The 24,974-nt window shown below is 43.3% G+C and overlaps 1 protein-coding gene across 2 annotated transcripts in view; it reads left to right on the top strand.

The window, feature by feature from the left end:
• Positions 1 to 24,974, top strand: part of LARS2 (leucyl-tRNA synthetase 2, mitochondrial) — a 220,434-nt gene that overhangs the window by 166,313 nt on the left and 29,147 nt on the right. For both annotated transcript variants that reach the window (XM_040432868.1, XM_040432867.1), the window contains exons 15-18: positions 1,060 to 1,163; positions 5,269 to 5,451; positions 11,379 to 11,548; positions 21,420 to 21,497. In XM_040432868.1, coding sequence (XP_040288802.1) covers positions 1,060 to 1,163; positions 5,269 to 5,451; positions 11,379 to 11,548; positions 21,420 to 21,497 — 535 coding nt within the window. The remainder of the gene's footprint in view (positions 1 to 1,059; positions 1,164 to 5,268; positions 5,452 to 11,378; positions 11,549 to 21,419; positions 21,498 to 24,974) is intronic.

Raw genomic sequence — 24,974 nt, 5'->3', positions numbered from 1 at the left:
TTTGTTTGAGTTATCCGTTTTGTACGAATGAAATGACTTTTCGGTATACTTTTAAAGATATGTGGAGCATGATGACTTGGATATAATAATAAATTATTCCGATCCGTGGGTTTAGAGTATAGTACAGTATCGAACCCTCCTTTGTCATTTTTCAAAACTTTTATGTCCAAGAATTGAAAAATCCTTGGATGATATTGCAACTGAAATTTGATTTGATGAATTCAAATATTCAATAAATGTTTTCAGTGATTCTTCAGTATCTTTCCAGAGTAGGAAAATATCGTCCACATAGCGAAACCAATGTGGACGTATGATGTCATTTTCCCGGTCCGAATTTCTCTTCGTATACAGCCATGAAAATATTTGCAAAACTTGGGGCTGCGCAGGACCCCATTTATGCAGTCACAGTACTGACGACTGTCAGGAAATCTGTTCTCAATCAAGCTCATTCACAGAGGGATTACTATTAAAACGTAACCTTTAAAAACTCCAATTAAAATAACGGTAACACCATTGCATCTTCACTGTAACACAAACATGTAAGCAGAATATTAGAGAAGGGGGAATTATTAATTTTAATGACATTATTAAAGGTTAGGTTTTATTGGTAATCCCTCAGTGACTGATAACACCATCCACTGGGGACCTAAGCATACAAATAGCTGCTCAGCTCCTTCTGCTCTATGACAGTGACTGATAACACCATCCACTGGGGACCTAAGCATACAAATAGCTGCTCAGCTCCTTCTGCTCTATGACAGTGACTGATAACACCATCCACTGGGGACCTAAGCATACAAATAGCTGCTCAGCTCCTTCTGCTCTATGACAGTGACTGATAACACCATCCACTGGGGACCTAAGCATACAAATAGCTGCTCAGCTCCTTCTGCTCTACGACATGCAGCCAGCACGCCACCCTACATTTTCACGGTGACAGTTTTGATTGTGGTTACAGTATGCTGCCTGCCTGTTTTCGGTGTAGTCAGTGATATTATATCAGTATGGCACATAGCCGCTTATGCTGCCCTAATTGTTTCTCTTTTCTCTCTTTTTAAGGGAACCATTCCAAAAGCTTTTAGTTCAAGGCCTCATTAAAGGACACACATTTAGGCTTGCTTCATCTGGGAGATACTTAGCTAGAGATGAGGTGGACGTCAGTGGTAAGCAGTGCATTTATTTAATATTATGTACTAAGAATCAATACATAAAACGAATGTTTTATTTCAGTGCACAAAATTTACACAGTAGCCTTTTCTATGAAAAGTCATAACACAATAGACATTTATCAGCATTTGCAGTCCTATATCACATAGATGACATGCATTATATAGAAGGCAATGGCCACAGAGCACCCATACGTGTTTGCCTAATAGCATGGAATAATTAGCTTGAGGCTAGGGCTACACGGGACATTTTTTGTAAAGACCGTCAATGGTGTCGCACTGTGAAGCAGCAGTCGCACAAAAATCCAACTCGGATGGATTTTTTGCGACTGTTGTGTGGCAGCATGCCGCAGTGCGACACCATAGGCTATCATTATAAAAAATGTTGCGTGACTTTTCGCCATTTAGCTCTAGCCTAATAGGATTATTGGATATGTCTTTAAGCTACAGACCATGACAACCATGCTAATGTGCGTGCTCTGAAACACATTCCCAGAAAATGAAAAAAGAACACCTGGAAAGCTTAATGCGATTGAGCTGAGATTGACTGTTGCACCCTTTATTTTGGGTTCTGCAGCAGTGTATATGTTGAGGTAGGGTTACATTACTACTGGGTGGCATCTCCCCTTGCCACAACACGGGCTGCCCCCCTAGCATGGTAACGGTCATACAGATACTGGATATCCCCTGTGGTATGTCATTCCAAATTCTTTCAACTTGAGAGCCGTACTTTAGACAAGGTGGTTGTTGGGTGCTGTACTTTGGAGATCCATCACCCCATTCCAATCCTAGTTATTCTCAATGGGAGAGAGATCTGGTAATTGAGCTGGCCAGGGGAGCTGCTGGATACACTGAAGAGCATGTTGTGTAGTGTTGGCAGTGTGTGGATTGGCACCAGCTCTTCTGAGTAAATAAAAAGACATTAGGACTATGTCCTAGACATAGCGAAGGCTAGTCAATGTTCCGTCTTTGAATACCAGACAGGAATGGCAATGGTAGCTAATGGTGCCTCACACCACAACACCTGGTGTTGGTCCTGTCCACCCTATGCATGATGGCAGGGGGCGCTCTCCAGCTCTCCTGCAAACTCTGATGTGGCCATTAATGAAAAAACAATAGTTCTCAGTGAGTAAAGCAGGTTCTGCCATGGCACTAATGATGGAGGGCTTAGTGGGCACACATGATATTGGAGATTTTACTCTTCCATCATATGCGTGCAAATTTAAAAAAAAAATACTTGTACAGACAATAACGCCATGCTAGTGTTTGAAGGCACAGAATTTTACACCTATGGCACATAGCAATATTTCACACCAGCTGATCAAGCTTACCATAGTACATGTATGGAAGGTACCTCCTAAACAGATTACTATCCCTGGTGGCTTAGTCGATGTCATTTATAATCAACAACAATCCATCCTTGTGAACTTTTGTAGGGTTTCTGCTTATACACAGCAGCCATGTGGAACAAGCAGAGCTACAGCAGTAAAGCTTTAGGATAATGCTGGACGGTGGCCTGAGAGCTGATAAGGGTCCATTCACAAGTCCGCAAAATGGGTCCACATCCGTTCCGCAATTTTGCGGAACAGGTGCGGACTCATTAATTGTCCGCAGACAAGAAAAGGCATTTTCTATGAGAGTGCCGGCAATGTGCGGTCCGCAAAATGCGGAATGCACATTGCCGGTGTCCATGTTTTGCAGATCCGCAAAACACATACGGACGTGTGAATGACCCTAACACTGCCATAAAGACAAAGTAAAGATTATTGCTGGTTTTTCTATAGCTGAGGGTGCAGCACTTTTATTTGTGTCATTTTTGTCACTAATGGGTTTAAATTCTGTTGCAAGGGACAAAGCTAAACAGATAGGCCTCATGCACACAACCATATTGAGGTCTGCAGATCACGAATCCACAGAATATGTATACCTTCCGTATGCATTCTGCATTTTTCTCACTCCTATCATTTGAAATTACTATTCTCTGAACACAATACGGACAAAAATAGGACATGCTATAATTTGCTAAATTGACATACGGATGCGGACAGCACACCGATGACATCCGTATTGTGTCGTTTTTGTGGACACATAGAAATGAATGGATCTGTGTGCAGTCTGCAAAAAATCGGATCGGACATCGGAAATGCAGTTGTATGCATGAGCCCTTACCTGAAGGTAATGACTTGCATATCATTTTAAGACCACAGCTGAATACCAGACAGGTCCACAAAGTACAGGTACTGTCCGTGTGCATGCTGCAATTTCCTTATAGAAATGGCTTTTCTTGTCTGCAAAACGGACAATAGTAGGACATGTTCTATCATTGCAGAACAACCGCACGGACGCTGACAACGCACAGATGAAGTTTGCTGACAGTACTTTTTGCAGACCCATAGAAATTAATGAGTCCATGTGCAATTTGCAAAAAATGTAGATCGGACACAGACCCAAAATACGGTCTTGTGCATGAGGCCTTACTGTCAGATAAAACTAATGTTTTATATCAAATTAATAAGATTTGTAAGTAGCAAAATTGATGTCAGTTACAAAAATTGCTCTTTTTTTCTGTGGTGAACATATCCACGTGGAAACATTGAAAGAGATTTTTTTTTTTTTTAAATAGAGTAGAAACATGGATCAGATTCCAGCTCCTACTCTTCAGTTGCCTGATTGGCAGTTGTGGGCTCCTCTTCGACCTGGAGAATGATAATGATAATGTTTGAAGTTTTAAAAATACGCTTTCTCCCTGTGAGTGTTATTGACTAGTTAAAGTGGTTGTGCATTCCAGGAAAAATCTTTTACAAAACAGCTTGCAATGTTCTAAAATAGTAAAAGAAGTAATACTTACCTCACTGACACCCTGCCACTTAGGTTCCTAAGCAGCTGAAGTCATGGGGGGTTCCATCTCTCGGTACCACTCTGGGAAGCTGTTTGAAGAGGACATGGCTTTTGGGTGACCCGTGTAACCACATTAAATGTTTACACCAAGACATTGTATACGTAACCTGTTCCAGACATGTTCAGTACATATATGATTGGGCGGGCACTGGGAGATGTGATCGTGGGGAGCCTGCCAGCTATGGAAGACTATGAGGCCCAGCCCCAGGCAGAGTCTCATAGGCGAAGTACAGGGTAAAACAGTATTTATTGTAATGCATTATTGAAAGGATCAGACTTTCAAAAGTTGAAGTCCTCTAGTGGGACTAATATAAAATGTAGAAAAAATAAATAGGTAGATTTATCAAAACTGGTGCAGAGCAAAACTAGCTTAGTTGCCCATAGCAACCAATCAGATCGAGCCTTTCATTTTTTCCAAAATAAGCTCTGACAAATGAAAGGTGGAATCTGATTGCTATGGGCAAATAAGCCAGTTTTCCTTGGCACCAGTCTTGATGAATCTCCCGCAAAGTGTTTTATAAAAAATAAAAGTTTCAAGTGTAAAGAAAAAAAAGGCCCCTTTTCACTCATTAAGCCTTTACTATTGTAAAAAATAGAAAAAGAATAAAAAATAAACATACAGGTATAAGGTATTGCCATGTCCGTAACAAACAGCTCTATAAAAATATCACCCCGTCGGGTGAACATCGTAAAAAGATAAATAAATAAAAACAACACCAGAACAGCCATTTTTGGTCGCCTTGCCTCCCATAAATCATAATATCAAGCGAGCAAAAAGTCATATGTACCACAAAAGGGTACCAATGAAAAAGTCATCTCATCCCACAAAAAAATGAGCTTTTTGGCTTTCAGAAAATGGTGACACAAAAATGTTTCCTATACCGTGCAAGCACAACCACTACTGATGGATTGCAGGGTGGTGGTAACCATGGAAACGAGCAGTGTATAATGTGATGGAAAAAGGAATCCAGCCAGCAAAGGAAGCAATATGGACAATAACTATACATTAGTAAGTGGCTTGTATTAACTTTTTCTGCATGATAAATGCCACTTGCTGAAGTGACAACCCCTTTAAACCTGAGTTATCTGAAAGAGGTAGAACAGGTCAAACACTGACTTTGTATTGGCCACGTTTGAACAGATTTATTTAAACTTTACAAAAACAGGTTTTGTTTTTTTAACATCCTCATTTTGTTTCTTAAAGGCAGTGAACCAGTTCATGCAAAGACTGGAGAAAAACTTCAAGTAACCTGGGAAAAGATGAGTAAATCCAAGCACAATGGAGTGGATCCGGAGGAAATGGTGGAGAAATATGGCATTGACACCACTCGTCTGTACTTGTTATTTGCTGCTCCTCCAGAGCAAGACATATTGTGGGATATGAAAAGTACGTAAGCTTCTGTTCCATTTCTATAGAAGGGAAACTAACTTCTGCCACAGCCATAACTGTGAATTTCTGCAGTATTAATAAAAAAATAAAAAAACTTTTGCAGATGGGTTGAAATAGTGACACACTTTGGGGGACATTCATCAATGTTTCTACGCCACAATTGTGGCGTAATAAAGTCGCACATTATGGTATTATGCACGGCATCTGTGCACCATAATTTGCAACTTTTTGAGCTTTCGGCACTTACTTGGAAAGTGCCTAGGAAAAGGGGCGTGGCTTAGTTCACCCACCGCATTTACTATAACTTTCACTGGCGTAGACTTCAGTTTCTGGCGCACAGCAGGGCAGAGATGAGCCAGAGAGGCTTCTGCTTCTTAACAAATCAGGCGCATCTCACACCAGCGCAGGGAGATAAAGACTGGCGGATGGATCCGCCAGTCTTGATATATCTCCCCCAATGAGTATGATTTTGCAAAATTGTTCAAAACGACTTGTTTTAGTAATAATAGTTTCACAACCATAGCAAAAAAAAAAAAAAAATGCAATTTGACCATAATATGTAAAATTGCCTTTGTATAAATCGATTCTAAAGTGTGTTCCAGGGATTAATGATGGTTTTATTTGCGATTTTTTTTTTTTAACCATTTTTCAGACAGCCCTTGGACTACACATTTAACTTTCCAAGAACATTTCTGAACATCGTTGTAGAGTTAGCAGCTGCACGATCTGCAAGATCACGGATGCCTTGTCAGTGACACCCATGCTCCCCATAGAAAAGGCAGAGACATTGTTTTACTATCCCTGCCTTCCCTATTGCTGTATACACAGTGCTCAATAAGCACTGTGTACCCAGATCAGTCAGTGGTAACGGTGCGTCCTAGAGATCATGCGATTGCTGGGTGCCAGGTAACTGCTGAAGCTGCTTGGTCCAAGCAAACCCCGATCACCTCTGCAATGTACATCAGGAGGCCTTTCTCATGCTGCTGTCAGCCCCAGTTACATGAAAAAGCTGTAATAAAAAATCTAATGTTCAAATTGTCTGGTATGACCATATAAGAGGCACAAAGTGTAAAAAAAAAATTATACCACCACTAGCCACACTGTATCTTCTAGCCCTGGCAGCCATAAAATATATATGCCCTGTATCAAACAACCCTAATGTAAAGGGGATATTGTGAGAAATGTAATCTATCTAGATTTAGTAACAATTTCAGAAATTTGCACTAATGAGCAAGGGGACAGTTGCCAGAAAAGATCAACTAAAAATCACATTCCGTACACGAAAAAGGTAGTGAATGTACGTCAATAATCCTATCGAGTAGTGAACATATGGGCATTTAACCCCTTGGCAAAATCTGGTGTACATATGCGGTGGATGTCAGGAGTTTAATTATGGTGGTATACTGATGCTGTTACACAGCTGACACCTGCCAGTAGTGGCTTTGATTGGAGATAACTCTGATCACAGACTCTTAACTTAGATGCCACAGTCAATAGCGACTGCGGCATCTGAGCAGTTAGTGATAGGGATGGGGCTCTCTCTGTCCCCCATCCCTCTAGCAAAATTCTCGGGTCCTAATTCATTGTCTTCACAGCATAGACCTGCACCAAAATATGGCAACACAGGGCATTTTTTGCAGAGATTTAAATTTTTTTTAAATAGGAAAGCCTAAGAAAAACTGTATAAATGTGGCTGTATGGCTGTAATCATATTAACCCGCACAACAGTCTGCATTTTGCGGTCTACAAATTGCAGATCTGAAAAAAAAGGATACTGTTTAGGGTCCATTCACACATCCGTGTGTGTTTTGCGAATCCGCAAAACATGGACACCGGCAATGCGCGTTCCGCATTTTGTGGACCGCACATCGCCGGCACTAATAGAATATGCCTATTCTTGTCCGCAATTGCGGACAAGAATAGGGCATGTTTTATTTTTTTGCGGGAACAGAAATGCGGACCTGGAAGTGCGGGTCCGCATTTTCGGATCGGGGCCACACATCGTGCGCCCCCATAGAAATGAATGGGTCCGCAACTCTGTTCCGCAAAATGCGGAAAGGAATTGCGGATGTGTGAATGGAGCCTTATTTTGTATCCTCATTTTTTTCGTACCAATTGACCACAAAATGCGGTATAGGTATAGGACATGTTCTATCTTTTTGTGGAACAGACCTCCACAGGATAGGGGATAACTAATAGTTAGATCTTTGGGACCCCCTTTGAACATGAGAACGGAGGCACCAATTGTCCTCTTTTCATTTCAGGAGGCTCCATGGGATACAGGGCCCCCGTTGTGATTGGTGGGGGTCCCAGCGGTACAACCCGCACAGATCTATTAGTCATCGTCTATTCTGTGCTTAGGGGATAAGTTAATATAAGGCCTCCTGCACACGACCGTTGTGTGCACCCGTGGCCGTTGTCCCGTTTAACGTGTTTTTCTGCGGTCCCAATGACTTTCAATGGGTCCGTGGAAAAATCGGAAAATGCACCGTTTGGCAGCCGCATCCCTGATCCATGTTTCCTGTCCTATTTTTTTCACGGTCAACAGTTCACGGACCCATTCAAGTCAATGGGTCCGTGAAAAATCACGGATGCACACAAGATTGTCATTCGCGTCCATGATCCGTGTCCGTGATCCGTGTCCGTTTTTTCCTATCATTTCAAAGGCAAACTTGACTTTTTTTTTCATTTTTCATGTCCGTGGATCCTCCAAAATTCAAGGAAGACCCACGGAAGAAAAAACGGACACGGATCACGGTACAACGGAACCACGTTTTGCGGGACGTTAAAAAATACTGTCGTGTGCAGGAGGCCTAACTGGAATACTCTTTTAAGAGTCAAATATAAGAAAAAGAACTGGATCGCACATCCTCAATACTATGCTTTTATCTAATAACTGCTTCTCAGCATAATTAACATTGCTCCTCAGCGCAATTTATCGTATACATACCCCTATGCTGCATGCTGTACATGAGGCATTAGTATACAATTTGATCAAAAAGCGTAGGCCCACTCACCGCGACAAAGTTGCCTCTTTGAATGGGATCCTATTCTAAATTTGGCACAGCGCTGCACGGCGATCACCGACGCCGCAGCACCGCACCAGCAGGCAGTGGGACCCAGCAGTCAAACAGCGCCCTCGCTGTCTGGCAAAGCCACTTTGGCACTGGGCCCCACCAGCACAGCACCAAAGCAACAATGGCCGCCGTGCAGTACTGCACCATGTTAACAGGTGTGGAACTCACCTTATCACATACTCTCAGGAACTTCAACTGAGAGGTAGGAATTTATACCCTTAGGCTGGTTTCACACGTGCGTTGCGGAAAAAGATGCGGGTGCGTTGCGGTAACATGCGCGATATTTCCGCGCAAGTGCAAAACATTGTAATTCGTTTTGCACGCGCGTGAGAAAAATCGGCATGTTTGGTACCCAAACCCGAACTTCTTCACAGAAGTTTGGGTTAGGTGTTGTGTAGATTGTATTATTTTCCCTTATAACATGGTTATAAGGGAAAATAATAGCATTCTTAATACAGAATGCATAGTACAATAAGGCTGGAGGGGTTAAAAAATTATAAAAAATAATTTAACTCACCTTAATCCACTTGTTCGCGCAGCCTGGCTTCTCTTCTGTCTTCTTCTTGGAGGAATAGGACCTTTGATGACGTCACTGCGCTCATCACATGGTCCAACACATGATCTTTTACCTTGGTGATGGATCATGTGACGGACCATGTAATGAGCGCAGTGACGTCACCACAGGTCCTTTTCCTGTGCACAGTAAAGATGAAGACAGAAGAGAACCCAGGCTGCGCGAACAAGTGGATTAAGGTGAGTTAAATTCTTTTAAAAAAAATTTAACCCCTCCAGCCCTATTGTGCTATGCATTCTGTATTAAGAATGCTATTATTTTCCCTTATAACCATGTTATAATGGAAAATAATAAAGATCAGGTCCCCATCCCGATTCGTCTCCTAGCAACCATGCGTGAAAATCACACCGCATCCGCACTTGCTTGCGGATGCTTACGATTTTCACGCAGCCCCATTCACTTCTATGGGGCCTGCGTTGCGTGGAAAACGCAGAATATAGAACATGCTGCGATTTTCATGCAACGCACAAGTGATGCGTGAAAATCACCGCTCATGTGCACAGCCCCATAGAAATTAATGGGTCCGGATTCAGTGCGGGTGCAATGTGTTCACCTCACGCATCGCACCCGCGCGGAATTCTCGCCCGTCTGAAAGAGGCCTTATGCAGGCTCCTGCTAATTAAAAGCACCTGGGCCGAATGGGGAGGAGTGCTGATACCAGGAGGGAAAGGAACATTCTACAAAACATGTTAAATATAAGAAAAAGAACTGGATTGCACATCCTCAATACTATGCTTTTATCTAATAACTGCTTCTCAGCATAATTAATATCGCTTCTCAGCGCAATTGATCGTATACCTACCTCTATGCTGCATGCTGTACATGAGGCATTGGTATACAATTTGATCAAACGCTGCCTCTTTGAATGAGACCCTATTCTAAATTTGGCGCAGCACTGCACGGCGACCACTGGCGCTGCAGCACCGCACCAGCAGGCAGCGGGACCCAGCAGTCAAACAGCACCCTCGCTGTCTGGCAAAGCCACCCTGGCACTGGGCCCCACCAGCACAGCACCAAAGCAACAATAGCCGCCGTTAGAGTTAGATTTTAGAATAGGGTCCCATTCAAAGAGGCAACCTTGTCGCGGTGAGTGGGCCTACGCTTTTTGATTAAATTGTATACTAATGCCTCATGTACAGCATGCAACATAGAGGTAGGTATACGATAAATTGCGCTGAGAAGCGATGTAAATTATGCTGAGAAGCAGTTATTAGATAAATTGAGGATGAGGATTGAGGATGTGCAATCCAGATTTTTTTTTTATATTTTACACTCTTTTAAGAGTGACTGCACACAGTGTGGCCCCAGCTGTAGGATCCGCATGCAGGTTGCCGCAAACTTCAGGACTGCACCTTTCACTTGCCATTTGAAACAATCTAATAGTTTTCCTGTATCCTGTGGATAGGGGAAAACGTTATCCTTTAACTATACCCAATAAAGCTGTTAATAGATATTTGTTGTTGACAAGGAACAGATGCCTACTAAAGCATATCACCCGTCAGGATATGTTCACACATAGCGGTTGAGATTTTTTTAAAATGGGAAACGGATCTGAAATGGGTGTGATGGTTACAATGTGTCTAAAAGTGGTCATCTGAGGGAGGTTTTTTTTAGGTGTTCCTGGGCAGCTCACAGTAGAGCTTTAAAGTTCTAACAAATGGGCCATTCAAATGTTTTGAGGTATGGGTTAAAGCTACCCAGATTACTACTTGCCTTCAGTTGCCCTTTTTCTAATTTTATGTTGTCCACAAAAATGTGCATGTGGTTATAGGAAGCATTCATGTTAATACAAGTGAAACGCTAGGACTTAAAGCAGATCACTGCTAAGCTCACATTGACATGTTGTGGAGTTTTATGACCATTGAACATCTGTTCTGAGCCTAAAATATTCATGACCTACACTCATAATTTACAGCACTGATGGCAGAAGAGCTTCTTCACTGAGCAGGTCCATTGTAATGGTTTGATCAAACTATGGATTAGATTAACAATAGTGACTCTCAGCTGTTATCATCTAACAAAGGGGAATCCTTTTTCTATATGTGTCTCTGTGCTTAGGGGGTGGTTTTGAGGGTCCTCTTACACATGCCAATGCCAGGCAATAAACGAGTGCCAGTTGATGATATACAATTTGATCAGCACTTAACTGGAATGTAACAGATAAATAAGGGTAGGATAACATTGCATGTATAGTATATCACTATGGGCATACTGGGCATTTTATACTTCTCGCATTTTATAATGCTTCCATATACTTGTGTGTTGTTTCACAGCTGATGCAATACCTGGTGTCCAGAGGTGGCAGTCTCGTGTGTGGGCATTAACTAGCAAGTTTATTGAAGCTCGAAACTCCCCAGTGAAACCGAATCCTCAAATCCTGCGTAAGAACGAAACAGTAGAAACTCAAAAAATCTGGCAACACCGGAATCTTACTGTGTCTGAGGTAATTGATTTATTCGTGTTCAGGATAGATGTCTCAGATGATGGATTCTACCTTAAATCTCATCATCTCTGGACTATAAAAATTATGACATTTGTAGATGTAATGATTTTTTTTGTTGCTGCAGCATAGGTGTCCTCTGGTTACCGAGCTTGAGACTATAGAACAGGGGTGGGGAACTTTTTTGCTGCCGAGGGCCATTTGGATATATGTAACATCGTCCGTGGGCCATACAAAATTCTCAACTTAAAAATTTGACTGCTATATTTGGTCAAACATATAACTGACTTAGGGGTAAGTTACAGAAATTGCGCTTCAATAAAAAAAAAACTAGAGCGCTGTATTTTTGCAGCACAAAATGGCGCCTGCACTATATATTACAAATAGTTTGTTTATTTTGACCACATATAGCAGTCTAATTTTTAAGTTGAGAATGTTATATATTTAGTTCTTTTTTTGGCATTAATGGCAGCCAAGCTAAACCCAGGGGGGTCCAGAGAGGGGTTCACCCAGCTTTCGCTCTCCCTGCCACTGTCCCTGCCTCCTTCTTTGCAACTCTCCATGTCTTTGTCCCTTTCTCAGACTCAGATCTGCCCCCCACCTCCATCAGCCTTAAATCAGCCACCTATCAGACCCCAGCCTACATCAGCCTCAGATAAGACCCTCATCAGACCTTCCCCAGCCTTAGATCAGACCATCAGCCTCAGATCGGACCCTCCCCAGCCTTATATCAGACCCCCAGCCTCAGATCACACCCCCATCAGACCTCCCAACCTCAGATCAGACCCTCCCTAGCCTCAGATCAGACCCCCCAGCCTCAGATCAGACCCCCATAAGACCCCCCAGCCTCAGATCAGACCCTCCATTAGCCCCAGATCAGACATTTAAAAAAAATAGACTTACTTCTCCAGCTCAAGATGGCACTGCCACTTGTCAGATTCACTTACCCTCCCTGTGTCACGGATGGTGTACAGGAAACAAGACAATACCATATAAACAATGTCTCTCTGGATCCACAACTAAGGAACAAAGGGAGACCCCTGCAATAGACCTGCTGCTCTCCCTCACTGCTCAGCCTATGCGAACACCCCAAAGGTGGATGGCCGCATATCCACGTTCCTCGGCTATCTATTACCTGAAGACCCTACAATAGTGAAGGGACACGACCACCGGCTCCCTACACTGACACGGAGGGAGTCAGGGTCACCTGGATCCAGAAAAGACAAAATCATAAATACATAAACAGCACTTATCTTGCAGACGACTGAGGACTGGGAACTGGGAACAGCATGCACACACACTCCAGGAAGTTGTATCAGCCGCACACTACTGCATTATGGGGAGGAACTTAAAGGGTAGCAATCAGTCCAACTGCATGACAGCTGAGATAGACTAACGAGATGAGAAACTAAATTAAAACAAAGAAATTCAAGGAGGAGGATCTGAGAAGCTCCTGTGAGCGCTTCTCAGCTGTCTGGCTGTGACAGTACCCCTCCCTCTAGGAGTGGACTCCGGACACTCAGAGCCCACCTTCTCAGGATGGGACCTATGGAAAGCCCTGATGAGACGAGAGGCCTTAATGTCCGTCACTGGGACCCACATCCTCTCCTCAGGACCATAACCCTCCCAATGAACGAGGTACTGGAGGGAACCGCGGACAAGACGAGAATCCACAATCCTAGAGACCTGAAATTCAAGATTTCCATCAACCATAATCGGAGGAGGAGGCAAAGGCGAGGGTACAATAGGTTGAACATAAGGTTTCAATAAGGACTTATGAAAAACATTATGGATCTTCCAAGTCTGAGGAAGATCAAGACGGTAGGCAACAGGATTGATGACAGACAGGATCTTGTAAGGCCCAATAAACCTAGGACCCAACTTCCAGGAGGGAACCTTCAATTTGATATTCTTGGTAGACAACCACACCAGATCACCAACATTCAGGTCCGGACCAGGCACACGTCTCTTATCCGCCACACGCTTATATCTCTCACTCATATCTCTCACTCATGCTCTTTAGATTATCCTGAATCTTTTGCCAAATAGATGACAAAGACGAGGAGAATCTGTCCTCATCAGGCAAACCAGAAGAGCCCTCTCCCGAGAAAGTCCCAAACTGCGGATGGAACCCATATGCACCAAAAAATGGTGACTTATCAGAGGACTCCTGACGACGGTTATTTAAAGCAAACTCAGCAAGGGACAAAAAAAGAACACCAATCCTCCTGATTCTCCGCCACAAAACAGCGCAGATATGTCTCCAGATTCTGATTGACGCGCTCTGTCTGGCCATTCGACTGCGGATGGAAAGCAGAAGAGAATGACAACCGAACCCCCAAGCGAGAACAGAAAGCCTTCCAGAATCTGGAAACAAACTGCGTGCCCCTATCAGAGACTATGTCTGAAGGAATCCCATGCAATTTGACAATGTGGTCAATAAATGCCTGCGCCAACGTCTTAGCATTGGGCAAACCAGGAAAAGGGATAAAATGCACCATTTTGCTAAAACGGTCCACCACCACCAGAATCACAGACTTCCCCGAGGAACGAGGCAAGTCCGTTATGAAGTCCATGGACAGATGTGTCCAAGGACGGGAAGGAATGGGCAAAGGAAGGAGAGGACCTGATGGCCGTGAATGAGGGACCTTGGCACGAGCGCAAGTCTCGCAAGCTGCCACAAAACCCTCAACCGACTTACGAAGCGCAGGCCACCAGAATCTCCGAGCGATGAGATCCAGTGTGGCTCTTGCCCCCGGGTGCCCAGCAAGGACCGTGTCGTGGTGTTCTTTAAAAATCTTGTGTCTCAAAGCGAGAGGCACAAACAACCTCCCAGGAGGACAAAGATCAGGAGCTTCTGACTGGGCTGCCTGCACCTCTGCCTCCAATTCAGGAAAAAGAGCAGAGACCACCACACCTTCAGCCAAAATGGGACCCGGGTCTTCAAAATTCCCACCTCCCGGAAAACAACGTGACAGGGCATCTGCCTTCACATTCTTAACCCCAGGGCGGAACGTAACAACAAAATTAAACCTTGAAAAGAACAAAGACCATCTGGCCTGTCTCGGGTTCAGACGCTTGGCTGACTCCAAGTAGGCCAGATTTTTATGGTCAGTAAACACGGTAATAGGGTGTCTGGCTCCCTCTAGCCAATGGCGCCATTCCTCAAAAGCCAACTTGATGGCCAACAATTCCCTATCTCCCACATCATAATTTCTCTCTGGAGGAGAGTTTCTTTGAGAAAAAGGCACACGGTTGCCATTTGGCAGGAGAGGAACCCTGAGACAAGACCGCACCCACCCCTACCTCAGAAGCATCAACCTCAACTATGAAGGGTAACGAAATATCAGGTTGTACTAGGATGGAAGCGGAAGCAAAACTCTCCTTGATATTAGAAAAGGCCTTACGCGCCTCTACCGACCAGGAAGAAAAATCTACCCCCTTTCTGGTCATATCAGTGAGTGGTTTAACAACAGAGGAATAATTCAAAATAAATTTCCTGTAATAATTGGCAAAGCCCAAAAAACGCATCAGCGCCTTCTGATTCTCAGGAAGCTCCCACTCAAGCACAGCGTGGACCTTCTCGGGGTCCATGCGAAAACCAGAAGCGGAGACAAGAAACCCCAGAAATTGGATTTCTGGAACAGCAAACACACATTTTTCCAGTTTCGCGTATAATTTATTCTCCCGCAGGATGAGCAAGACCTGATGTAAGTGTTCCTTATGAGTCTTGAAATCAGGAGAAAAAAATCAAAATGTCATCCAAATACACTAATACAAATTTTCCCATTAAATGATAAAAAATGCTGTTGACGAAATGCTGAAAAAAGGCTGGGGCATTCATCAAACCAAAAGGCATAACCAAATTCTCAAAATGGCCCTCAGGGGTATTGAAAGCCGTCTTCCATTCGTCTCCTTCTCTGACCCTAACCAGGTTGTATGCCCCTCTTAGGTCTAATTTGGAAACGCGTAGGGGCTTTTGTGGAACCAACCTGGGAACGCACCGTTCTGATGCCCCTGTGTTTGGTTCCTTTTGTCTAGAGGTGATATCTATCTAATTCACCTATATATTGAACTGGTCTTTATCTATGAGCATCCCTGAGAGTATTCATTTACCAGGGACGCATTACTACACCCGTCAGCTTCCTGGGGAGCACATTTTTGTTATTTTTGGAGAGGAGGGTAAACGCAGGGCAGTCAGCCCAGGAACGAGGACAGGGAGTCTCCACCACTAGGGGACGTCCCTGGGCTGAGGTTTTAGCCAGGGAGAGCATAGGGAGAGTATAGATTTGCCCACCGCTCCCCTCAGCTGCCTTGTGTTCACTCACCCCTCTATAGGTACATCCACGACCAGCTCCCAGGAACATTGTCTATCTTCGATTATTGTTGTTTGTTCTATCACTATTCACTGGTGAACCACTACGGTGGTATTATTTTATAAATTGCAAAGTAAAAGTTATGTTTTAAAGGGATCAATACTGCTGGACATTCTAATTTGGAAAAGACTTTAGCCCCAACAACCTGGTTAAACAGGTCTGGGATCAGAGGAAGCGGATAAGGATCACGAATAGTGATACTGTTCAGCTCCCTGAAATCCAGACAAGGTCTTAAAGAACCATCTTTTTTCTTAACAAAGAAAAAAACAGCGGCAACAGGTGACTTCGAGGGTCGTATGTGTCCTTTTCTCAGACTCTCAGAGATATAAGCCCGCATATCGACCCTCTCAGGTTGGGAGAGATTGTATAAACGAGATTTAGGCAGCTTGGCGCCTGGGATGAGATTAATAGGGCAATCATACTCCCTGTGCGGAGGTAAACCCTGAACTCCACTCTCAGAGAAGACATCCAAAAATTCAGAGAGGAAAGGTGGTACAGTCTTAGTAGAAACCTCAGAAACAGATGTTATGAGGCAATTCTCTCTGCAAAAGTTACTCCAACCATTTATTTGCCTCGCTTGCCAATCAATGGTGGGGTTATGTTTAGTGAGCCAGGGTAGCCCCAACACTAGAGGAGTAGGCAAACCGCTAAGTACGAAACATGACACATCCTCAACATGAGCATCACTCACAATTAAACGGATATTGTGAACTATGCCCTTTAATGATTTCTGAGAAAGTGGAGCTGAATCAATAGCAAAAACAGGAATATCCTTTCCCAAAGTGCATACCTGGAAACCATGAGTTATTGCAAATTGATTATCAATGAGGTTGACAGCTGCTCCACTATCCACAAAAATCTCACAAAAAATGCTCTTGCTCTCTAGCGCCACCCTAGCAGGCAGGACAAAACGGGAACTACAAGCAAACGGAAAACCTTCAATTTCCGCCTCAACCCTGCCAATAGTAACAGACGGAACATTTTTAAAAGATTTTTTCCTTTTTGTCTCTTTATTACTCCCAGAAAACTGCCTGAATCTCCTAGAGGGACAAACATTAGCCAGATGATTTATACCTCCACAACAAAAACAAACCCTCCCCTGCGGGCTGAATCTTCTATTGTCAGAGGCAATCAACCCCAGCTGCATGGACTCCTGCTCAGAAGGGGCTGACAGCGACTGAGACCCCTGTGCACAGAATGAGACCGCTGCACTGTCGCGGGACTGAGTATGACAGGAAGGAGAGATCTCTCCTCTCTCTCTAAGACGCCTGTCAATACGAACAGCCTGAGACATAGCAGAATCCAAGGAGGTAGGTCTTTCATGAAAGGCAAATGCATCTTTCAATCCCTCTGAAAGACCATAGCAAAATTGACTTCGGAGTGCAGCATCATTCCAACCCGTATCTGCTGCCCATCTCCGAAATTCTGAACAGTATATCTCTGCGGATTGTTTACCCTGGCATAACAGACGTCTAGACTCAGCCAGAGCAATACGATCCGGATCATCATATATCTGACCCAGGGCTAAAAAGAATTCATCCACTGAACGAAGGGGCCGTGCCCCCTCCGGCAGCGAAAAGGCCCAGGACTGAGCGTTACCCCTGAGCAGCGATATAATGATCCCCACCCTCCGTTCTTCATCACCAGAAGAATGGGGAAGAAGGCGAAAATGGAGTTTGCAAGCCTCTCTGAAACGCACAAAATTCTCACTACCCCCGGAGAACGTATCCGGGAGCGAGATCTTAGGCTCAGCACAAACTCCATGAATGCAAGCTGAACCGGTCACTTGAAACTGAGAAAAAGTCTTACGGAGATCAGCTACCTCCAAAGAAAGACCCTGAAAGCGTTCAGCCAAAAGTGAAACCGGATCCATGCTTGAGACGGTTTTGGGCGGCTGATAATGTCACGGATGGTGTACAGGAAACAAGACAATACCATATAAACAATGTCTCTCTGGATCCACAACTAAGGAACAAAGGGAGACCCCTGCAATAGACCTGCCGCTCTCCCTCACTGCTCAGCCTATGCGAACACCCCAAAGGTGGATGGCCGCATATCCACGTTCCTCGGCTATCTATTACCTGAAGACCCTACAATAGTGAAGGGACACGACCACCGGCTCCCTACACTGACACGGAGGGAGTCAGGGTCACCTGGATCCAGAAAAGACAAAATCATAAATACATAAACAGCACTTATCTTGCAGACGACTGAGGACTGGGAACAGCATGCACACACACTCCAGGAAGTTGTATCAGCCGCACACTACTGCATTATGGGGAGGAACTTAAAGGGTAGCAATCAGTCCAACTGCATGACAGCTGAGATAGACTAACGAGATGAGAAACTAAACCAAAACAAAGAAATTCAAGGAGGAGGATCTGAGAAGCTCCTGTGAGCGCTTCTCAGCTGTCTGGCTGTGACACCCTGGTCTTCTTCCCGCCGCCCTGTACTGTGACCTGACAGCGCACAGCATCAGGTCATAATTCGCATCTACATGCACTACATCCTGACGCTGTACGTGTCAGGACACATCGCGGGGCCGGACGAATAGCAGGGAAGGTGAGGACAGCCAGTGCAGCGTTGTTCTCATCTTCCAGTGGCTCCTGCATGCTAATGACCACTTCCATAATGGAAGCAGTCATTAGCATTTTCACAAGATGTTCTGGCCGGGTGCCACATGAAATGATGGGCCGAAGGTTCCCCACCCCTGCTATAGAGGAAGAATCTGTATGGCCACTGTCCCTCACATGAGCGATTCTACCTTAGATCTCATAATGTCAGCATTTTCTATGGTACAGAGATTACATTTATGAATGCATACTTGCAAACAGTCCTGATTTTGGCAAGAGTATTCAGAACCGAACTGCAAAAGGATTTATGGAAACAGTGCCCTAAAGTTGGCATTCCTGGGGAAGGGCTTACTATCCCAATTTCAGGCAATTCACGTATTGGTAAGTGCGTGACTATAAAGATTTTTTATTCCTGCAATATGGGTATTGTCAGGTTGCCAGATCTGGCCTTTAGAGGAACCACTTGTATGGGTGCTTTTGTCAGGTCAGTGGGAGCTGTGTATAGCTGACCAGTGACCAGCCCCCCCTCCTTCCCAGAAGTCTGCCGAAACTTTATCAAAACACAAACTCCTAGTCAAGCACATTTGGTAAGAAAGGAAGAAATTAGAAGTACCTATCAGCCTTTTAAACTAATTCCAATGCTGGACTAAAATAGTTTTACAAGCATACCCCTGTGTTCCTGGAAAGAGGTGTAATTTCTTATAAAATGAAGTTTAATCCAAATTACCTTGAAAATGCCAAGAAGGCGAACCTGAGTCTGGCAAGTACTTTGTACCTCCTCTCAAATCCTGCGATTTCAGTGCATGAGAGTATGACATCTGACAGTGCTGGAACTTTCAATCAAGACCCAGGGGGAGGCACCAGACAACTTGCGGGGCTGTGGACCACCCAGTGGGCACTTTCAAGATCATTCGCATATTAAATCAAATATCTTTTTCCAGCAATTGGACCTCTGTATCCTTTTAAATCGTTTTTTGTCCGCTTCCTGGTGCTGGTATCCGTTTAATAGGAAGAAAGAGCTAACAGACTCCTTTTATATGGTACATGACAATCTCTACCACAGCTAGAACCAGTCCTGTACCTCACATGGATCCAAAGATCTCCCAGTTCATTGCTTTGATTTCTCTGCTAGATTCTCTTAAGACTGGCATTTCAAAGGGTATGTCCATTTTATGGGGGTATGCCCTTTCTGCTGCAGCTCATTCCCTGTAGCTTCTAACAGTAGATATGGCTGGTGGCAGTTGAAGGATGGAACTGAGCATGTGTGACCACCTCAGTAGGTGGACGTGCACATTACTACACAGATTAAACGCTAGGGGGTGCCAGTATAATGATATTAAGAAAATATCTCACAATTGGAGCATTTTTAAAATAGAAAGTAAATTGCAAAAGTAACTAGTCTTGCATCATGCTGAGTTATATTTAAATAACATTTAATGATGGGCAACCCCTTTAAAGGCGAACTACCAAGCAAAAAAAAAGAAAAGATAAGAGACCCTTTAATACACATAAAAAGTAAAAACAGTTTATCCTTTGTGGTGAGATATGACCAAATCCTGATGTAGCACTCCTGAAAGGTTCTGGTGACAACATGCCCCCTTCTCACTTCCGTCAGGTCCAATGTTGCCGTGGAGACCATTCTCACTGAGAAAACAATAACCTTGTCGGTTTGCAGCGTATCGCCACAATATCACGGACAGTGTCAAACCATTTAAAATATAGCTTTTTAACTTATTATGACTTATATTTTACAGTATGTGGTTTATTGTTGTGATGTTGACGTTGTATGGATTCAAGTCAGCATCTCTGCCCATATCGACCTCATACCTGCCCCAAAGAGATTCACGCCCCTAGTGCTACAGGAAATAAACTTTGTGATATGCTTTCTTTATGAACTCCATCCCACTCCTTTTGTGAAGCAATGCAGGGGTCAATCATAGCTTTCTACCGTGTCAAATCTTGAAAAAGTAGCAGACATGTTTGTAATTGTAAAACATTAAATATGTTTTTACATTTTAAAGACTTTTTTTTTATAGTTTTTTTTTATAGGTCTCATTTAAGTCCCATCTAGGAACTTTGGCTTAGTGGTTTGGCATCGTTGAAGTGCATGTCTTGCCACTACACCTTCTTTAGTTATTCCATATCAGAGCAATGGACTTGATAGAGGACCTCGCCTCTGTTAGGCCTCATGCCCACGACTGTATTTTGGGTCTGCATTTTTTGCGGATGGCACACAAACCCATTCACTTCTAAGGGACCGCAAAAAAAATGCGCACAGCACACATGCCTTTCCGCATCCGTGTGTCCGTCCCGCACATTATAGAACATGTCCTATTTTTGTCTGTTTTGCGGACAAGAATAGGCATTTCTAGTATTGGGACTGTGAAAACTGCGGCATGCACATGGACGGCATCCGTAATTTGCGGATTCGCGGTTTGCAAGAGGCCTTAACCAGAGTGGAGAACTGCTAACAAAGAGTGGCGCTTACCCTGTGGAACCACCTCTTAACCATGGGATGACCTGGTTCCCCATTTATCTGACTGACAAGCCTGTAATGCTGGGCTAGCTTCAACCGAAGCAGGTTAGCCTTGATGAGAGTCCCCTTCAAAATGTATTATTTTCCTGTTGTTTTGTCACTGAAAGAAATTCACTAGTCATCCCTGGTGGACACAGCTCTCTAGTTGCCCTATCTCCTGGGCCTCTATGAGGTCATCATCACCTCTGATATTGCATTTATTGTAAAGGGACAATTTTGCTTATTTGGGCCGGTGATTGCCTTTTTGAGAGGCGATGAGAACGCCTACAGGAAACTCACGCAAACACAAAGATGAAATTGTTCACCTGTGTGCAGGAATTAGTCAGTCACTATTAACTTTAACAAATATGACTTATTCTAAAAAGACATTTTTTGTTTGCGTTGCCTAGGTAACCAGCTACTTCACTGAGGATTTCGTTTTCAATGCAGCTATTTCCCAGTTAATGAGTCTAAGCAACATACTCTCGGTAAGTGCATCTGCTGCCTCCAGTCCTCCTTCCTGCACAAATGTGCGACTCTGACCTGTCATCAGTAATAACATGACGGGGAGGAGTCCTCTTCTTCTGGCCAAGCTCAAACCAGAGGAACAGATTGTTTGCTTCTGCTTTGTGTTCAAGCAAAGAGCAGTTAGAGTAATATTGTACGCTGGTCTACAGATATGGGAGAAAAATGTATTACTCTCTGCCAATGTTTTCTCTCTCTCAGGAAAGGGTTCTTTGTATTAAAGCAGGAAAAAAGAGTTTAAAGGCTTTTAGTCGGGCTTGTATAGATTGCCATTAACTCTCATGTATTGTGCTTGGGTTTGAAGGAACAATACAGACAAATGAATAGTTTTATAGAATAAAAATGTTGTGAACAATAAATAACATGAAAAGCTCTGCAGTACAGGGCTATTGAATGGGAGTAAGTAGGACAATACTTTAAAGGGACATATCTATCAGAAAAGGGTAATTTTTTTAAACTCAATATTCATGGAAAACATTTTTTTAAGAATCTTCACTGTTTTTCCTTTTCATTTTGGCAGTACAATACAAAAAGTTGTCCTGTAGGACAGAGAGATAAAACGTCTATATAAATAGGGATCCCAATGCTATTTTACTGCTGCTGCAAGGGAAAGATGGTATCTGCTAGTATAATAGTAGATTAGTGCAATTAGGATAACAGTATCATAGCTTTATTGTTCTCTTGATAGCCCTAGATAAAGATACCCATAGAAGAGCATTGTATTGCTTAGGCCTCATGCACACGGCCGTTGTTTGGGTCCGCTTCCGAGCCGCCGTTTTGGCGGCTCGGATGCGGACCCATTCACTTCAATGGGGCCGCAAAAGATGCGGACTGCACTCCGTGTGCTGTCCGCATCCGTTGCTCCGTTCCGCAGCCCCGCAAAAAAAAAAATAACATGTCCAATTGTTGTCCGCGCTTTGCGGACAAGAATAGGCATTTATATTGACGGCCGCCCGTTCCGTTCCGCAGATTGCGGAAGGAACACGGACGGCTTCCGTTTTTTGCGGATCCGCAGATTGAGGACCGCAAAAAAAGGAACGGTCGTGTGCATGAGGCCTTAGAGTAATGCGTGATGCTTTTAACTGAATCAGTACAAAGGAGGAAGTTAAAAGCCAGGACAGGAAGTAGAACGCATGCAGTAATTTACAAAAAACTATATCCAGAAAACTGTCCACCATTTTTTTATAAAAAGCAATTACATAGAATATTCACTTAGAGACTGTTAATTTGTGATAAAATAATTGATGGTACTGTCCCTTTAAAGCGCATGGTTTTGTCCTGTATGTTGTATTGTTGCCTTTGTCCTTTTTCCTGTACATCTTGTGTACAGTTCTTCTAACGTTCTTCAGTGGTAGTCAACCTGAAATATTGTAAGGGCCTCAAATGTGGGCCACACATTATAAGCCAGCAATGGGTCAGTGGGTAAACACACGTAACTTTTTAGATACCCCAGTGCCCTCCGTAACAGAGGAGCACTTACAATACAGGAGTGCAGATGCCTGATCACAATCCTGGGGAAGACAGCTCTGCCATATGAACTTGCCTTCCCCTGGGGGCTACAATTCAGGTACATGAGTGTCGAGGATGGCCTCCAGTTGCACATTACTGTTCTAACCACATAGAAGAACAGTGATATAACTACAGCATCAGTATTTAATGATCGATTTTTTATTAATCAAAAAATTACATGCAGAGAAATTACATAGTTTTTACACCAAATGAAGAACCAAGTACTGTAAGGGATTAATTTGTCACTAAAATCAAGCCTTTTAGGATTTATTTGTATTGGTCACATGTGTGCTGTATCGCAAATGTAACATTATTGTACGAACAGTCCAACATGGTGGTGGTGTCATAGCGTCTACATGTTTTTCCGTCTTAGGACCAGAACTGTGAAATTAAAAGATTGAATATTATTGATCTTCGTCAATTGTGTTACAGTAGAAATAACTGGTATTAGTAACATCATTTGTAAATGCAATGTATAGGGACTTTTACAAAAGATATAGACAACAATTCTCCTCATCCAGTGGGGAGGAAACTCCTTCAAGTACAGACATCGTTCTTAATTTTTATGACCCAACATCAACCCCTCATTAACCCCTTCCCCCTGCATGCATTTTGGGCCTTACTGGCCAAGCCATTTTTTAATCTTTTGATTGTCGCATTCCAACAGCTATAACTTTTTTAGTTTTCTGTCGATGTAGCTGTTATGAGGGTTTGTTTTTTAAAGGACAAGTTGTCGTTTTTAATGGCACTATTTTGGGGTACATATAATCACTGATTCATTTTTATTAAAGGGGGAATGAAAAAAAAAATAACAATACTGCAATTGTCTTTTTACATTATAAATTTTACAATGTTTACTTTTGCAGCATAAATAATATGATCACTTTATTCTCTGGGTCAGTATGATTACAGCATTACCAAATACATATAGTTTTTTTAAGTTTTACTACTTTTGCAATGAAAATCCTGTTTTTGCATTACCGCCTCCCAAGACCCATAACTTTTTTATTTTTCTTTCTACAAAGCTGCATTCTTATTTTTACCACTTATTAGTCCCACAAGGGGACTTTGACATGCGATCCTCCGATCACTTCCATAATACACTGCACTACGTATGCCGTCAGTAAGAAACTGATAGGTACTCTATTCGGGCTTTTTTTTACATGAGCGTTTGCAGTCCGGAAATCACGCTCCGCGTGTGAGTGTGATCCTCCATTCTGGACACTGCTCGTCTTTCAGGAACGTATGGCATTGTATTGATTTATAATGCTGTGTATCTCTGCATGACCTTACTGCTGCAAAACCCTAGTGACAGCTTTGTGTCAGTATGATCCTGTAGAAGTAAGATCATGCAGAGGCATATAGCATCATAAATCAGTACAATGCTGTGCGCTCCTGCAAGACGAGCAGTGTCCAGAACAGAGGATCACGCTCACACATGGAGCATGATTTCTGGACTGTACACTTTCATGTGAAAGAGCACCTCCCACACAGCCTAATAGGCATTCACCGGGGGCGTTCACTAGGCCCCCAGCTGCCATGTACAGATAGTGGCATCCCACAACCTTGCTAGTTGCGGTGCCGATGCCTGACAGAGTGAGCCTCCTCCCTCTGAAAACACTTAAATGCAGAGGTCACCATTAACCAGGGGTTAAGTGGCCGGTATCGGCACTTCTTCCCATACGTGCCGTTAGGCTCTCATGCGAGAGGTAAGCTCATGTTCTTCACTGCATGGCAGATTTTTTTTAAAGTGACGCCATTAAACGTTATTGATATGAGAAGACATATTTTGAAGGGTCTATACACCTCTCAGTTTACTTGAATGGTGGTCCTTGCATATAGGTGACTATGGACACTTTGATGAGTGAATAACAGAGATAACTTATTTTCTTCCTCTATTCTCTTGGTTTTAAAATAAATACTTTTTTTAA

Source organism: Bufo bufo, chromosome 5 (assembly GCF_905171765.1).
Source record: "Bufo bufo chromosome 5, aBufBuf1.1, whole genome shotgun sequence".
NCBI classification, from domain to species: domain Eukaryota; kingdom Metazoa; phylum Chordata; class Amphibia; order Anura; family Bufonidae; genus Bufo; species Bufo bufo.
Note: the sequence above shows the minus strand (reverse complement) of the source record. Positions and strands in the feature narration are given on the sequence as shown.